At 32.9% G+C, this 18,772-nt stretch overlaps 1 protein-coding gene across 1 annotated transcript; it reads left to right on the top strand.

Moving 5' to 3' along the window:
- The first annotated feature begins 13,966 nt into the window (after positions 1–13,966).
- Positions 13,967–17,980, top strand: LOC147394452 (small ribosomal subunit protein eS7). Its single transcript, XM_086454202.1, has 6 exons — positions 13,967–14,122; positions 15,603–15,687; positions 15,771–15,844; positions 15,926–16,049; positions 17,324–17,506; positions 17,615–17,980. The coding sequence occupies exons 2-6, from the start codon at positions 15,613–15,615 to the stop codon at positions 17,732–17,734; spliced, it is 576 nt and encodes a 191-aa protein (XP_086310328.1). The 5' UTR covers positions 13,967–14,122; positions 15,603–15,612; the 3' UTR covers positions 17,735–17,980.
- The last annotated feature ends 792 nt before the right edge of the window (positions 17,981–18,772 follow it).

Genomic DNA, 18,772 nt, shown 5'->3' with positions numbered 1-18,772 from the left:
GAAAAAAGGAGATGAAAAAAAAAGGATTTTTGGCTGCCTTCCATAGAAAAAAAAAGAAAAAGAAAAAGAAAAACCTGCTCCATCATCTTCTTCCCCATTTTGGAAAAAAATACAGCAAATACACCACTCACTCTCTTCTCCATAAAAGCCTAGCAACCATCCTTATTAAAGGGAGCTCTCTCTCCATTTTCATCTCACTTATAGTTGCTGAATTTTTTCATTTCCATCATCATTTTTTTTTTTTGCCATTAAACCTTGTCACCCACTTCTATTACACCACACACACACAGCTAACTTTCTCACAGTGTCACTCATCTTCTCCGTTAACCTACTACACGTCCTTCTCTTACTCAGTCTCTCTCTGATCTCTACCCCCTCTTCCCTCACATTCTCACCATGTTTTGACTTCTTGGATAGCAAGCAATGAAGAGCGGAGAAAGAAAGGGAAAAAGGACACACCAGCCCAAACGTCCTCCATCCCACTTTCTTTTCAACACCCAAACTAGCACACAACCCCTATATGCACCTTCTTTCACACATATAGCAGCAGATCCCAGCCACGTTTTTTTATTATCTTTTTCTGAGCATATAGCAACAACAATCAAACAATCCATATCTTTCTCTCTCTCTCTACACCAACGTTCCAACAGTCTCTTTTCTTCATCTCTTTCACTCCACAACAACACTCTTTCTTTCACATTTTTTTCTTCTTCTCCAATACTTCATAACAGCACTCTCTTTCTGCCCTCCCTCTCTCCCAAACATAATTTTTTTCCCCATAAAAAAAAATTCTTAACAAGCAACAACCATAACACATTTTGCCTTCTTTTCCAATTTCCCCTAACGGAGGCGTGTGTTTTTTTTCTTTTTTGTTTGTTTCTCGTTGTATGTCTCACAACCAATAGCCACGATAATAGACAAACTACAACACATGGTTTCTCCTCCTTCCCTCTTACAATCGTCAACCATAGTTGTAGGCACAACAACTACCCCACAAACTATTTCGATGTCTTTTTGAAGGAATCCATGCATCCAATATTATTCGGTGAAGGTAAATTATTTATTTATTTATTTATTTAATTTTTTTTATATTTTATATTTTATATTTTTTTTATTTCTTGATTTCGCATGCATTTGAATCAATTCACCAATTTTTGGGGTATGCATGGCACTATGTCAATCTTTACGATTTTGAAACATTAGTGGATCAATTCACCCATTTTTTTATTGATAAATTGATTGGTTAACTCGCTAATATTAAGTTGGTGGACCGACTCATTGGGTGTTGATATTTATCGGGTCGATTCGTCGATTTTTGTTGTTATTGCGCCAACTCATTAATGTTGATATTAATTAATTTATAAATTTTTTGCATACACGAAAAATTAAAAATCGATTTTTCTTAATAAAAAAAATCAACGAGTTGACTAATTAATTTTTGTGCGCATTGAAAATTCTAAATCAAAATTTTCTATGAAATGGGCACATGAGTCAACTCACTGATTTTTGGTGTGCATTGAAAATTCTGAATCAAAATTTTTTATGAAATGAGCACGTGAGTCAACTCACTAATTTTTTGTGTGCGTTGGAAATTCTAAATCGAAATTTTCTTTGAAAAAACATGTGAGTCAACTCACTGATTTTAATACAAGTGATAATTCAAAAAAATCAAGATTTCTATAATTAAAAAACATGTGATTCGACTCACTGACTTTAATACACGTGATAGTTAAAAAAAATCAAGATTTCTTTGATTAATAATTTGCGGATTAACTCACCGATTTTAATATACGTGGCGATTCAAAATCGAATTCATTTTATTAAAAACATGTGAGTCGACTCACTGATTTTAATGCACGTGACAATTCAAAATCGAATTTCTTTGATAAAAAATGTATAGGTCAACTCACTAATTTAGTGTAGGTGGCGATTCAAAAATCGAATTTCCTTGATAAAATGTCGTCAATGAGCTAATTCACTAATTTTGTATACGTGACATTGAAAATCGATTGCATATTGAAAGCGCCCTCGATCCGCGGGGTGCGCGGATCCGCTTTTGACTTTTGAGGTTTGGGAGTCGCCACCTAATTATTACGGTCTAGGAACTGAATTTTGACTCTAAAAGGTAAATAAACTAATCTACGAAAGAAAAATACGGGTCCGGGGATCACGTTACGAGGTTGGAAGGTGTTAGGCACTAACCCCGCCCGACAAATGCCAGTCTCTACTAATTCCCAAATAAAACTACATTACTAACAAGATCTAAATAATAATAAAAAAATAAAAGTACTCACCTTTTCTGAACGCAACGATTTTATCCTCTTAGATCTGATAGAATAGCTCCTCGTATAGTATTCCTCACTTTGTTCTGTCTCCGGATCTGATCTCTGAGCTCTGAGGTAATGTATCTCTTTCTTAGATCTGGATTCTTCGAATTTGTTATAGATTTTGGGGTGTTTTTGAAGGGTTTCTAAGTGTTTTTCAAGCTAAAATCGAAGTATGGGTATTAGGTAAGGAGTTGAGACTTCAAATTAGGGTTATGGGAGGTTAGGGAAGTTTTTTGACCTACTTCTCTTAGGGTTTATTATTTGATACGAAAATAGGGTGTGGAGGCTCCTATTATAAAGTTTTTAGAAGAATTAAGGTGGGTTTGATTAGGGTTTTAATTAGGATTTTGACTTTAGTCTTATGAGATTGACTTAGTCTTTAGGGTTTTAATTTAGGATTTTGACTTTACTCTTATGATTAGTTTAGATTAGGGTTTTGACTTTAGTCTTATGAGATTGACTTGATTAGTTTAGATTAGGATTTTGACTTTAGTCGTATGAGATTGACTTTAATACTTTGACTTAGTCTTTCTTGGTTGACTTTTAGTCTTATTTGATTGACTTTAGTCATACTTGATTGACTTTAATTTTTGGAGAGCCCCCTTATATTATATCTTTAATTCTTTGGACCCCAGATGGAGGGATCCTTGAATAAATATCCTGGCAACCATCAATAATTTTACCTGAAAGTCTGATTGATCGATTTTTTTGTTTAAAATTTTAAATTAATTTTATTAATATTTCACTTTACATTATTTAATATTTTATTTATTAATTTCAAAATTTTTAATTATAAAAATTGTAAAATTACTGTTTTGCCCTCGGAGAGGACTTTTTGCATTTTAAGTCGTTTTTCAATGTTCCAAGATGTTTTAGAATCAATTTTTCATAAGGAATTCAATGAAAATATTGGTTTGTGTCATTTATAAAAAATTTTGTGTGGAATGGTCGTGAACTTTATGAGGGGCATTTTCTTAATTTTTTCGAATTCTGTGAAAATTGACAAAATGATTTATTTAGTTTTGATTTGTTGTTTTATGTGTTTGAATGGGTTTTCCTAAGCGTAACATAGGCTCTAGGGATATTTTAAGGTTAGGGGTGTTTCGGTAATTTGATCATTTTTTAATGATTTTTATTGTAAATTTTTTTTTTGTCTGCAAGATGATGAATTCTATGTTTCTGGGGTCGTATTTTCCTAGCGTAGCGTGGTTTCTACAGTTTTGTCAGTTCGAGATACCTCATCCGGATTTTTGAAACACATCTGGTAACAAAATAAAGCAATGGAATAAACATCCATCATTAGGAATCGTTGCGATCGGGTTGACAAGTTGATTAATCAGGCAAATGCAAAAATGGGATGTCTACACATATTATTCAAAATGTTACCAAATTGATCCATTAATTTTTGGTATCACGTAAGCCTTATTAAATCGTGGGATTCTTTTATGCGAAATTCGAGAAATCATGTAATTATCGTAGCCGTAAGATTTATTTAGTAAATTCGATGCAATTTGATGATGATGAGACCTTAGTTTGACCCTTAGTCTTTGAGTATTGACCATATGATATTTTTGGATCATAGTAGAGACTGATCGTCTTGATCAGGCGGGTTCGATGCCTAACACCTTTCGAAACCCATAACTTGACCCCTTACCTATCTCTCTGATTCACGGACCGACCCATATCCATTTGGAGTTAATTTTGGTTCCTAGACCTAAACTAGGTGATGACTCCCAATTCTTTTAAAAATTCTCGATTTACATAATCGGACCCCTATCCACTATTTAACGGACGGCCAGGTTGAGGCGATTTCACTATTAAAATGACCAAAATGCCTTTATATGTAATAATCACTATTTTTGACATTATAACTCAACAACTTATGCTCAAAAAAAGTAACAGTTAATGTTTTTATTAAATAAAAACATTATAACATTATTTTAAACTCAAAATATACTTATTCTTATTTTTTAAAAATTCGACAAAACATCTCCTAAATATTTGACATATGAAAAATAAAACCTGTATAAAAACAATAAATGAAGTCCATCATGTTTTCCAATATAATAATGATCTTCTAATCAATTATTATCAACGAGCCTCAAAATCTAAATTATACAAATACGCCAAGTAAATAGACTACCATAACCATTTAAAGATTAAATTATCATGGGTGGACATAACATTACTCCTAAAACAAGTAAAACGACCATATGATTGGTCATAATTACAGTATCGTATTATCCTAAACATTGGGTTTGCCAACATGAACCTCATTTTATCTACAAATTTGGATCCATGTGGGGTTTGAATTGCTAAGGCAAATCTATAATCATATAAGTTGAGTTTAAAAATGAGATAACGATCAACAAACATGTCTCAGTATGTAATCTACAGTTAATAAATATTTGTTGGGTAATTTCCGATAAAAGTCTAAATTATATTGTGGTGATCTTAACTACAGGTTATGATGCCAAATACATAACTCAAGTAGCGAAATGAGAAATTTACTAAAATGCAATTTAAACCACCAAACACTAACTCTTGAGATGAGAAAAAGGCAACTTCATTAACATGATTAGTTAACAAACTTTTGTTAAATTATGGATCATTCAATTTAGCTAGCTCTCAAATTACGATCTCCTTTTATTTCTAAACTTCCTAACCATTTGCATAATCACAAAATTCTATGAATTTTTCCAAAAAATCATAAAATTTGGATAATAAGGGACTAGTTGATTAATTGGCGAATCAACAAATTAGTGATTTATTGATTAATTGCTAAGACCTCAAAAAATTTATCTTCAACAATCTTCAAATCTCAAAAATAAGATAGGATTTTTACGGAGGTTGAAGATTATGGGTTTTGAATAATACGCATATTTTTTACAAAATGTTCCCGAACTTATTATAGATTAATCACCGAATATGGTAACATATTTACCCTTCAACCTTAAAATTTTTATCTTCTACAATCTTCAAATCTCAAAAACAGGATAGGACTTTTAGGGAGGTTGAAGATTATGGGCTTTGTGTAATACCTAAACTTCCACATTTTTTATGGAACTTATCCAAATTAACCAAATTGAAGCCCCCCCACCCCAGTAATTGATGAATCTGAACTTGGTTACTATGATCATTTGAGCATATATAATCAAGAACTAACCTTTAGGTTTGTTAACCAAGACCATTGTACCATAGGGACCATCCCATCTCGGTGGAAGCTCAGTTTTCCTAGTTATCATATAAGGCTCTCCAGAATCAACTTCAACACTCTTGTTTGGGCTTTCTTCAAACACTTAAAGAACTTCTCAACCTTCTTCTCTCAAACATCCTTAACGAAACCCATCTCTCTCTTATCCTTCTCCATCTTCACCTCATCCTCAAAAAACACCTAACCCTTTTCATCTCCTTCATAAAAAACCTCACCTTTCCTCTCCCCACTCTTATTCATTTTCTTCTTTGATTCCCCTAGTTCGACAAAAGCCTTATCAAGACATTGATTAGGAAAATACTTCTCTAACTGATAAACTATCTTATAATGCTTCTCTTTCTCCTATGGACTTCATTTAATCTTACAAAAAGAAAGTTCAAACGAGGGTTACATTTCTCTGTCAACGTTCAGTCGAGGGTTTCAAAGATCAAAGATCACTTTCAAGGGCTCTATCAAGGGTTCTGTCGAACCAGAGTCTCCTCTCTATTTCGCATTTCGTGTGGAATCTCTTCGATCTGTATTTGTTTCATATGGTTAGGGAAAAAAATGATAAAAATTGATGGTAAAATTGGAATCTCCTCTTCTCTCTTAACCTCTTTCGCTTCCTTATTCATCTTTTATCTTTAGATTTTATTTTTTATTTTTCTGTAATATTGGAAGACAATGAAGATGTTGTTCAAGAATTTCAAAGAATTTATAAAAAATAAAACTAAGTGTTTTATTTATTTTTACCATTGCGTTTCCATGATAATGCTTCGCTAATATCTCATTTTGGGAAGATTGATTAAGTCATATTAAACTACTTATATTTAATATTAATATTTTTATTTTTACATTTATTTTTAAAGATTTTTTAATAAATTTTCTTTCAACAACATCAAATCCTAAGTATTCTTCAATTATATCTCTTTGTCTGTTATGACCGGCATGATCCGTTACTATTGAAAAAAAAATTTATTATATCGATTGCTTGTTGTGATGGAATATCATTTGACCATAAAATATTAAAAAAAAAATAAATTTTAACCAATTAATTAGATCTATTTCACAATGATTTTTAATGAAAAATATTTCGAGTCAAGATCTTCAATTGGATTCTCGATTTGAGTTATCTGTCAAGAACTTAAATATTATGACTATATTTAATTAAATTATTTTAGTAAATTCATTCTTCCTATGTTTTCTTAAATTACAAGTTTGTCTTGAATTAACTATTTTTAATAAAATTTAATTTTTCTCTAAAATCACACCATTTTCTTTTGGTTTTCTAAAATCTTGAATAATAGTCCCTCAATCCTCAATGGAATGACTATACTTGCCAATCTAAAGTAATTTTTATTTTATTTTATATTTGTTTTTATTTTTTCAAAGACATTTTTACGCGACAAACAAAATTGACTAAATTCGAGAATAACCAACCTCCAAATAAATTAATTAAAAAAATAAAGAATTTTTAGAATAATGATTCTCTAGTATTCATTCATCAATGAAGTATTAAATATAACAGAATCTAGAGCAACTAACTACTACCACCACCTCCTAGTTATATGTAATTACTACTGACACTAACATATAACTCCTAAACTTTATGTACTTAACAAAACAGAACAACATACTAGACTCAATGATTACATTCTCTACAACTGACACGCAGACCATTTAGTTGAGTACACATACCCCCCAAACAATCTTACGTTCATAAATCAGAAATAGACACATAACAAAATCATGATAGAAAATATGACTGAATTAGAAGAGGGGATGAGTAATAAGAAAGGAGGAAAAAGTTTAAGTGGTTACAAAAATATAAAATCCAAAAATTAATAGAGAAGTGATTACAGAAATATAGAATGGTTTGTGTGAGTTATTTTTTATTAATAACATGAAAACCATGGTAAAAAACATGGTTGAATTAGGAAAGAAGATAAGTGGGAAGAAAGGAGAAATACTGAGTCTAAGTGGTTACAAAAATATAAAATGGTTCGTGTGAATTATTTTTATTAATATTCTAAAAAATATTTTTACCCAAAAACATATGAAAAATATTTTGCTTTTTAAGGAGGTAGATTATGTCTTAAAATAGGTCGGATTCGGGTGGGATTTGAGTGTATCCATACATAATTTTTTTATTCGGATCTTATTAGCTAAAATCATATCTGAACCATTTTATTTTTATCAAACCCATATTCAGATCTAACCTAATCGAATTAATTGATTCAATCATATAATTTTGAATAGTTTAAGGTTATTTCAATAAAAATCATTAAAGGTGTGACTTTTTACTTAAAAGCCCTTCTTTTATTGAGGAATGCCTTAACCATTGTGCCTAACACTTCTTGGTTGTAAAAAAATACCTTGAAAAATATAAAATATAAAATATAACTTACAAAGTAATATATCATTTGGATCAAGGGAGATATAGGGATGGATCCGCATCTGACTCGGGTCAAGAGATATCAACCATTTTTTAATTCGGATATACTTGAAGGATCCAAGCCCGCTAAATTCGGATAACTCAGATTTCAAATAAAGTCTGACACATTTTAAGCCTTAAGGTTAGGGTTGCAACTTGAGCGGGCCAAACTAGAACCCACTGGGTTGAGCCTGATAGTTGATTAGGTATGAGCATAATAAGAAGCTCGGGTTTGGGTAACAATTATTTTGATCGATTAAAATCGGGTTAGGTCTGGGTTTAAGTATCAAGTTGCCTATTTGCCCGAACTCGATTTATACATACATTATAATAGGTTTTTTTTAATAATTTTAACTTCAATCTTTATTTTTTTACTAATTTACTTTTACCTCTATCACATCACAAACCACACGCACGATTCACATACTATTGCTCGAAGAACCCTAAGTTACCTACTCCATGTCTTTTCTAACACATGCAACTTTTTCTTCGACAAGATTATGATTTTCGATTATGGTATTTTTCAACTTTTCAACTAGTGAGTTTCTCTCACTCTACACTTTTTCTCTACTTTTTTTTTTGTATTTCTGTAAAATCCAAACCCTAATATGTTTAGATTTCGAGATATTTGAAAGAGATTTGTTGAATAATCAAGCTAGGGATTGTGAGCTAAATAGGTTAGGTGTATTATAGCCATTATAACATTTTTATTTGTTTATAGCATGAGAGATTTTCAATGGTTGCTGGTTTGTTCTTCGTTACAGAACACAAATTTGTCTAGGAGATATTTGAGTATCTTTTTACATAAAATTACTAAGCATGTGTTTTAAAAAGATTAAAAATTAAGTGTAATAAAAATTGAACTTAGATCCATGGTATCATTGAATTTACCATATAGGCACATCAACTCTTACTTATAGCATACAAATTCTTATGAAATGAATTGGTTGTCTGCATATAGTTTGGTGTGTTAATATATGAACAACATTTTGTGTTGGGCCACTCACAACTACATTAGATTTGTTGGAAATAAATTTAGAGTTTTAACATTAAATTGCTTAGTTTTTTTATATTTTCTAGTAACATGCGAAATGATTCTCAGTGAAATGTATAACTTTGCTTGTTTTGCTATTCATATATTAACAAGTATAAGCTTGAAAGAATATGCATGAAATAGTCGAAAAGAACAACAATAATGATAACATTGGTATTAATGTGTCCAAGATAACAATAAAAAGAAAGAAATTGTATAAGACGTGTCTACTATGTGAGACCATTTTGAAAAGAAATAGAAGATTAATAGGTCAAATGTTGTGAAAACAAGTTGTTAGTAATGTGGTAAGCAATAGTAAGAATGGCACCAAAATATATTGACGACATTTAGAAAAATGTGATGTGGTGAAACTAATATTGTAACTTTGATCAAGAAGCATGTAGAAGAGGGCTTGCTCATAAGATCATAATTGATGAGTTGCCCTTCAACTTTGTTGAATGTGAAGTTTTCAAAAGTTTTCGTCAACTATTACAATAAAAAATGGTGTCCCGAATCACAATAAGAAAAGATAGTTTGGAGCTTTATAGAAGTAAAAAGTTGAAATTGAAGGAGGTGTTTGAAATTAAGAATCTAGGATATATGTGTCTTACTGTACATTATATTGATATGGATTTGAAGGTACATTAAAAAATTATAAATTTTCGGGTGGTTCAATCACCACATTGTGGTGAACATATTGCTAATGCAATCGAGTTATATTTATTATCTTGGGTACTTCATAAAATTCACACCTTCACCGTAGACAATGTTAGTTCAAATGATGTTGTAGTTCGAAACTTGAAAATGAAGTTGAATAAAAAGAATAGATTATTGTTAAATGGTGAGAACTTTCATGTGAGGTGTTGTGGAAAATATCATTAATCTGATGGTAATAGATGGAATTGAAGAGATCAAAGATGCGATATTTCGAATTTATTCAGCTATCAGATATGTTAAAAGTTCGTCATCATGTCTTCAAGAATTTAAACATTGTTGAAAGAAAATGAAATTGTGAGTAAGAAGATGATTTGCTTAGATGTAAGCACAAGATGAAATTCAATTTTTTTTTAGGTTAGATTCCGTTTTAGAATTCTAAAAGGCATTTGAGCAATTGGAAAATAAAGATGTACAATTTTTTAAAGTGGCTTGGTGAGTTGATCCTTACAAATACAGATTGGGACATGGTATGAGTATTATGCAAGTTTTTAGAATTTTTTTACTAGATTACTATACATTTGTCAGGTTCAAAGTATGTCATTGCCAACACATACTTTCATGATCTTTTTGCAATTGAAGGACTTTTGATGGAATGGTCTAATAGTGAAGATTTTTGTTTAGTGACATGAGAATAAAGATGAAGGTCAAGTTTGACAAATATTCAGGTAAAATTGATCGTGTCATCATTTTGTTGTTAATTGCAGTTGTTTTGCATGTTATAAGTCGATGTATGTTACGTTTTGCCATTCAAAGATATATATAACTAAAGAAGTCAATGAAATGATTGGAAAATTCAAAGATGTCATGGATCATCTTTTTGAACAACACCGTTCTTGTTTATCAACTTCAGATTTACTTGAGACCGAGGATACTACATTTGAAAAAAATAATGGTACTTATGTTTCTAAGATGGATTGTGCTATGGTGCGTCTTGTAGATTTTAAGCAACAATATCGTAAATTCTTGAAAGAAGAAAAAGTTGTACTAAGTTTGAGATTGATCGATATTTAGAGGCAGATGTTGTAAATGATATTTAACTTTGACATTTTGAATTGATGGAGGTTGAATTTCTCTAAATTTTGTGTGCTTTGCAAATGGCTCGTGATATACTTGCGATACATATGTCTATTGTTGTTTCGAAGTCAACTTTTAATACCGGGTGTAGATACGTGGCTTTTGTCATTATGACGACCACACATACTACGATTTGGAGTCGCCACCATTCAAATTGTGAATGGGTGTGAATGGTCACCCGGTGCACATTTTTTGGAAAATCGTCATTTTTTAGCGTTAATGACTCGCAACGGATAGGGAACTAATCCAACCTAGAGGTTCGGGCAAGAGGTTCGATTGGAGAAAAGGGAAGGTGTTAGGCACCATTTTCTCCCCACCAAATGGCGGTAACCTCTACACAACTCGGTTACTTTGATTTTGACAAAATATTAGAAAATAAAGTGCCACGTGGAAGTGCTTGTACTCTTGATAGGAATTCATTTTCGGCTTGACCATAGGGTCATTCCATTAATGGGAATGACCCTTATGAACCTTAGCCTTGGGGTCCAATCATTAAAAGGGATAAAATAAAATAGAAGAAAAGGGGTGTTAGAAGAGGAAAGAGTAGAAGGTTAGAGAGATAGGAGAAGGGGAAGTCTAGGACCCACCTTGTAGCTTTCAAGTTCTTCTTTTCTTCTTCTTCCTTTAACTTCTCTTGAGTCCTTGGTGAGTTGAGAATGAAACTTTTCTTTTTTTAGAATATGTTATGAGAGATTAGTAAGAAAGAGTAGAGAGGGTATGCTTTTTTTTTCTAGGGAGACTTGGTAATCATTTTTGGGGATGAGAGGGGAGGTATTTATAGATGTTTGGAGGGGGTTTGGGGGTATGATGGGGTGAAGAGTTGAGAGAATAGAGAATGACATGATTTTTAGAAGATGAGAGTATGAAATTTGGAGTGAATTTAGGGGTAGTTTTGTAAAGAATGGAAATGGATTGTATTTCAACCCAAATGGTTTGGATCTTACCCAAATCCATTTGGGTAGAGTATTGGGTGGGATGAGATGAGTGATGGTTGATGGGAGGAGTGGGGGTGTAAAAGAGTTGTTTAGGGAAGGAGTGTTAGGTTGATGAAAAGGGTAAGGTGGAGGGATGGGTAGTGTAAAAGATTGGTTGGTTGATTTTTGGGAGAATAAAGGAGATGATGTCATGTGGTAATCATGATGAGAGGGTGATGAATGAGATTGGTTGATTGATTGATGGGGGTTGTTTGATTAGAGAGAGAGAAATGGATTAGTTGATTGATGATGAATGAAGTATGGGTTGAGTTGATTTTATTGGAGTGTTTTAAGGAAGATGATGGGTAGAGATATGGGTGGTGATGTGGGTGGTTGATGTTAGATAATGGTGATGGATTAGGGCATGGGTAGAGGTGTGGGTGGTTGATTATGTTAGAGGATGGGGATAGGTTAGGTTAGGGTAGGGTATGGGTTGAGTTGATTTTGGTAGGGTATGGGTTGAGTTGATTTTGATAGGAAGGTGATGTGTTTGATTGATTTTTAGAGAATGGTGATAGAGGTAGGTGATTAGATGAGGGAGGTGAAAGGTGGAGATGACATGTGTCATCTTTTGGTGTGAGGATTGTGATTGGTTGATGTGGGTAGTAGTTGATGGATTAGGGTTGTGGGTTGGGTAATTGGATATGGATATAATGATATTTGTGGGCTTTTGGTGTTGGGCTTTGGTTTGTAGATTATTTTAGGTTGGGTAAGGCTTGTTTTGGGTTGGATTTTGAGGGTGGATATGTTTTAGGGTTTAGAAGGTATGAGGTTATTTTTGGGTTAAGGGTAATGGGTTTAGGAAGTGGTTGAGGCCTTAGGTAAGTTTATGGCATTTGCGAATTTCAAAGTGGAGGATAGATGAAGGGTAGGTTTTCCAAGTCTCACATTTTTTTAATTTTTTTGTATTTTTCTTGAGATTATTGATCCGATCAAAAATGTCATGTATTTGGCGATTTGAGCCTTTTAGACCTGTTGGAGAATTTATCAATCGTTCAATTTTTCTTGGATATAAAGGTAGAGCGGTGATGTTGAACACGTATAGGACGAGTCACAACCCTTTTCGTAGGTTCCCTAGACCATTGGGAGGTCTTAGGGGCCTTGGTTCAAGTGAATTGTCACATTTTAACCTTTTGGGCCCTTGAGACCCGTTGGCCTATTTCGTTTGGAAAGTCGGTATTTTGAAAGGGGGTGGGGTAGATGCCAACTTTCCGGATCCCTTTGGTGAACCTACTAACCCATTGAGAGGTGTTAGTGGCTTGAATTTCGGCGAAAATATTAGATTTTAATACTTTGGGCCTTCGGGGCCCGTTGGCCAAATTCATCAGGAAAAACATTGTTTTTGGGCCTTTTCGAGTAAGGGCCCGTTCAAATTGAAGTGTCTACACCGGGGGTCGGGGTTTTGATTGATTTTGAAGCTCATTGAATCCTAACATTGTTGAGTCTTTAATTTGTGGACAAGATTGATTGCGTTACACCAATTACAATTGAGATTGAGGAAAAATTGGAAGAATTAAAGGAAAATAAATCGGGTAACTACTAACTACTAATTTGACTTGCATATATGTGATTTTTTTAAAAATAATTCATAAGGATTTCTAATATTCATTAATTGTGCTTTAGTTGTCACTGAATGCATTGTGAATTGTTGATCTACTTCGTTGTTGAAGCATCTGATTGATGCATTTATTTTTAAGATAATTTTTGGCAAACAACTTCTAAAAAGTACATGTTAATTTCAATGATCAATATATTTTGGATATGTGTTTTTTTTTTTTTTCTCATATTTTATCTTCAAAGATTGCTTTTTTTTTTTTTTTTTTTTTTTTTAAATATGAATGCAAGTGGTTATTTTCATGTGGACCTGATTTTCTTCATTAATTTTCTTGTCCGATTTGATCAATTTGTGTTTATGTGGATTGAATTTTCTTTTTATTATTATTTTAATTCTTTAGATCAAATTTTTAGTACTTGATATGATTATTATTTATTTATTTGTAAATAAAATATCTAATATTGTAGGTGTTTTGGTTTTAAATCATTTAGGTGTTTGGTTTTAGATCATTTTGATATGTGGTTGAACTTGGAAGAATGTTTAAATAGAAGATTTATTTTATTGGGCTGGGCCGAACCGGGTTAGCGGGCCATAGAACCATATGCTCCCAGTATTTTTGACGGATCAGATTCGTCATATCCAAACCTCTCAACTTAATCTCAACCGTCAGTTATTAGGGTAAAGCTTCCCAGCTATTCCGTCCCATTTTAAAACCCTAGTTTCTCCTCCAAACAAGGGCCTCTCTCATCACAAAGCAGAAGCTAGGGTTTGTTTTCTCCTTGGTGCAGATCTATCGATCTCTGCTTAGAAGTCAGGTATGTTGTTCTTTTTGGATTATTCGCATTATGTCTTCATCTTTAGGGTTTCTTTCTTGAATCTCGAACTGGAAGTTCTTAGCGAGGTTTTGGTTTGGATTGGAGTTAAGGTTTTTTTATGGTTAATGTTCTCAGATTGATAGAACGAATGCTTGGTAGTTTTAGTTAGGGTTTTGCTTCGTAGCGTCTTTTGGTTTGGAAGTAAGGGTTTGTTTTTTCTAGTGGTTTTGGGTTAGGTTTTCTGATTTTAAATTGATAGAAGTTAGTATTTTTTAAGTTTAAGATAATTTATCTAACTTTAATTGTCTCCCCTCTTCTTTCTCATTGATGTTCTTAGGTTTTGCAACATGGAACAACCTTTCGAATATGTTTATATGTTTATAATTCTTTTTCACAGTCGATGGGTTTGTAAGGTTTAGTTATATATATTAAAAAAAAGATATAATTGGAAGAGATCTAATATGATCAGATTATTTCTTGCTTAAACTCCCAATTGCTTTTTTAAGAATAAAACTACTTTTAAAAGGATTTTTCTAATTTCCAATGCAAGTACTTCTGTTGCTTTTAGTAATTTTTTTATTTTTATTTTTTTTGCTTGTGTTTGTTTCACTGACTTGCTAGATAAATCTCACTTTCCATTATTTATTGGTGGATCTTAATTAATACATTAATTATATGTAAATTGATGTTGAATACTACAAATTTTTTTTTTAATGTATAACTAGAAAGAATGTGATCCTGTTATCTGATTTATGGCAAGATCATATTTGGCCCATTCCATGGTGACTCCATGTTCAAAACCGGTTTGATTGTTGATTTTTAACTGATGGATTTAAACTTGTTTCATCATGGGCCAGGACCATTGTAACCAAGTTTGGATTTGATAGTTATTTGCAGGGTGGTCAGTTTGGTTTAATTTGGATAAATTTGGGAAAGTTTTGGGAAAAAAAATTCTGGAGATTATGCAACTGATGTTTTTGGCTTTCTTTCCAAAAACCCATCAACTTCAACCTCCCTAAAATATTCCCTTTGCTGTACTTGAGATTTGATGGTTTAAGACAATAGAATCAGAGGTTGAAGAGGGGGGGGCATTTAATTGGAAAATTGCTGATTTTATAGTCGTGTCCCTCATTCAGAGAAATTTTCTGAATTTTTAGAAAATCTCTCTGAATCTTGTGACAATGGCGAGGACTGTGTGTAGGAAAACATTGGGTTTCAATCTCATGTTGATAAATCCTCAAACCCAGTGGCTAGAAATCATGAGTCAAGCTGATTCTTGTTATGTTGGTCCATGAGGTTGAGGGGCTGAAAGCATGTTAAATGTTGCATTTTTTTTTTGTTTTTTTGCTGTCTCCTAAGATTTGTTCGAATTGCTGGGGTGTTTGACACCACCAATTCTTCAGAAAGTGAAGCTTATTTGACTTTAAATTTTTCTGTGGTGGGTATCTCTAGTGTTTTAATGTTGCTTTATTGAAAGCAGATCTGTCAAGATGTACACGGCGTTGAGGAAAATCCAGAAAGACAAGGGTGTTGACCCATCTGAGTTTGAGGAGACCGTTGCCCAGGTTGTTATTTCTTCTTTCGTTGGTCCTTAATCTATTCCAATAATTTGTTTTTGTCAACTCAATCTGAATCTTCTATTTTGCAGTCTTTTTTCGATTTGGAGAATACCAATCAGGAGCTCAAAAGTGAACTGAAGGATCTTTACATAAACTCTGCAGTGTAAGGACATTCTACTACGCGCAAGTTTAATTTCTCTGTGCTCATCATGGAAATAACCTTCTTATTTGTGTGTCACTATAGTCAAATTGATGTTTCTGGAAACCGGAAGGCTGTTGTCATCCATGTTCCATACAGACTTAGGAAAGCTTTCCGCAAAGTTCATGTGAGGCTTGTGAGGGAGCTGGAGAAGAAGTTCAGCGGGAAGGTGAGCTTAGCATTTTATCTTTCTCATATATTTCATGGCTTGAGTCATTGTTTCCCAAAAGTAAAAGTCAAACTTTGATAAGGACAAGGTACTACTGTTTATAGGAATGAAGAGGTGGTAGAGCACTTCTGATTTTATGTGGGATGGACACATTGATCAACCCTCTCTAGTAGAAGTGACAGTTTCCCATGTTCTTGAGATTTGGGTATCAATGTGATGTTTGAGCTAAATGCAATGATCTAATATTTTTATAGTTTGTTTTACCTGTGATACATATATACATGTATATATATTTCGATAAGTAAGATGACTTTATTAGAAAGGGGGAGGTTGAGGTGACCAATTACCTTATATGTATGTAGAAAAAATGGATAATATAGTTAATCCTCGAAGTCAATGTGTAGTTAAAGAAGGAAAAACCATTAGTTGTTGCTTGAAGAAATTTGGGTTGGATAATTTAGCTGAACACCGACGGTTGAGTATTATAATTTCTTGGAATGTACGAAGTTCACTTCTATTCACTGCATGGATTTCGAGGGCATGATGCTAGCATTTGGATTTTGTTTCCTCAAGTCCTGCATCTTCAACATCTAGAGAAGCCATATTTTTATCTTTTCTCGTTTGTTTTTTTAATCTTTATTCCCTTTTTTCATCTGATTTATGCTTTTACTTGTGTTCCTTTTCCCATCCATTTTCATTATGCATCTGGTGGGGTTCATGTTATATACTACAGCTGCGCTTACTCCACCTTTTGGGTAGATTCGCCGTAGACTCTCACTCAGGTTTTAATCAAGTGTGTCTTTGAATCTTACTGCTAAAAACTATGGATAATTGGAGTCTTGAGTTATTAGGGACACTTCCCTCTACCTCCATAAACTTGATGGATAAATTTTGCGATTTTTTTCCAAAAATCGTGATTAAATCACAATTTTATTAGTTGTTGTTAAACCAATGATTTTTAAAAAAGCATGATGAATTTTTATTTAATCTACGATCTTTTGAAAAGATCGATTTTTTAAAAAGCATGATGAATTTTTATTTAATCTACGATCTTTTGAAAAGATCGTATATTATTTTTATTTTTAGCATTTTTTTAATTTTTTTATACTATTTAATATATAAAGTATATATATTTTTTTACATTTTTATTCTTAAAAATTATTTTATTTTTTAATTTATCCAGTGTTCTCCTTACTTTATCAACTTTTACTGATTTTCCGAAGCTCTCTTGCCGAATTATTTTTGGACCCTTATTTTGTCACTATGTTTGGTAGGACGTAATCCTGATTGCCACCCGAAGGATAGTGAGGCCACCAAAGAAAGGTTCTGCCGCTCAACGACCTCGCAGCCGCACACTCACTGCTGTGCATGATTGCATGTTGGAGGATGTTGTATATCCAGCTGAGATTGTTGGGAAGCGCATCAGATATCGAATTGATGGGTCCAAAATTATCAAGGTAACTTGATATCATTGCAATTGAGAAGAAACTTGTTTTTCTAGACTTTGATAGGGTAGTTTCCCATTGTTCGTCCTAGTGTGCTGATGTTTCTTGCTTATTGTGCAGGTATTCCTGGATCCTAAGGAGCGAAACAACACTGAATACAAGCTAGAGACCTTTGCCGGTGTTTACAGGAAGCTTTCTGGGAAGGATGTTGTGTTTGAGTTCCCAGTTACGGATGCGTAAACCTCCTCTCCCATCTACCACCATGACGTGCTCTCGAGTTCTGTCTATTGTTAGTAGCTTTACTTTCAAATTTAGTTGTGTTATGACTATCAATTTTTCGTTTCCGTGATTACTTTTTAAAATTTTGATTTTGAGACTTTTGGATTGAGGGTCTTTCTGGTCAAGGAAGCGGAGAAAAGAACTCTTTTGTGTGTTTTGTTTGGACCATTTCAGGAAATCCAATAGTAATGTTGCTTAATCATTAAAGAGATGGTGATTTATCTCTTGTTAGTATAAATTAATTCATGAGAAACTTACTTTACTGTCTGTGGATGTTAATGTTCTACATGTGAGGATAACTAGTTTTAGCAACAAAGAAATTTTAGAGGGGTTATCTGTACTTTCTTCATCCCTCCTGCCCACTTTTGGAGGTTCTTCCTAACTCGATTTCTTGTCTATGCATGTTTAAATGTTTAAACATTCTGTCGTTCAGCTTTGTGTGCTATGTGCTACTGTTGTTTGTGAGGTCTGTATTTGTATGCTAATGGCTATTAACCATTGAAGTTGATGTGCATTGGGCTCCAAAGGAGGCCTCGCATTCCATGTATCGCAAATGTTTGCTTGAAAATTAATCTTTTAGCATTTAGTTCGTTAAAATTTGATTGCGTATGGAAAATTGCATCAAAGTGAAAACTCATTTTTTCATGGTAATAATTTCCTTGGTGGGTTAGAAGGAAAGTCATATTTATTAATTTCTAGGGAAAATTACTTAAAGGACCCTTGTGAAGAGGTTTCTTTCTAAATAGTCCCCAAGTTTTGATTTTTTCTTTCTTAATGGTCCTTTGTTACTGGCAAACTCATCATCTTTTTATTTATTGATCACCTATTTTTATTATTATCGAGAACTTGACACACTTTAAACTTGACACTTTTTATTTACAATGGATCACCACTTCTAAAATAAAATTTCACCCATTTTCAATTTTTGAGTTTTTTTTGATTAAAATATATGAAAAGATCGATTAAAAACTTGAGATTACAAAAAGAAACGTTCTTAAT

This window comes from Akebia trifoliata, chromosome 9, assembly GCF_017979445.1.
Source record: "Akebia trifoliata isolate Shusen 1 chromosome 9, ASM1797944v1, whole genome shotgun sequence".
Taxonomy (NCBI): Eukaryota; Viridiplantae; Streptophyta; class Magnoliopsida; order Ranunculales; family Lardizabalaceae; genus Akebia; species Akebia trifoliata.
This window is presented reverse-complemented; position numbering and strand designations above follow the sequence as displayed.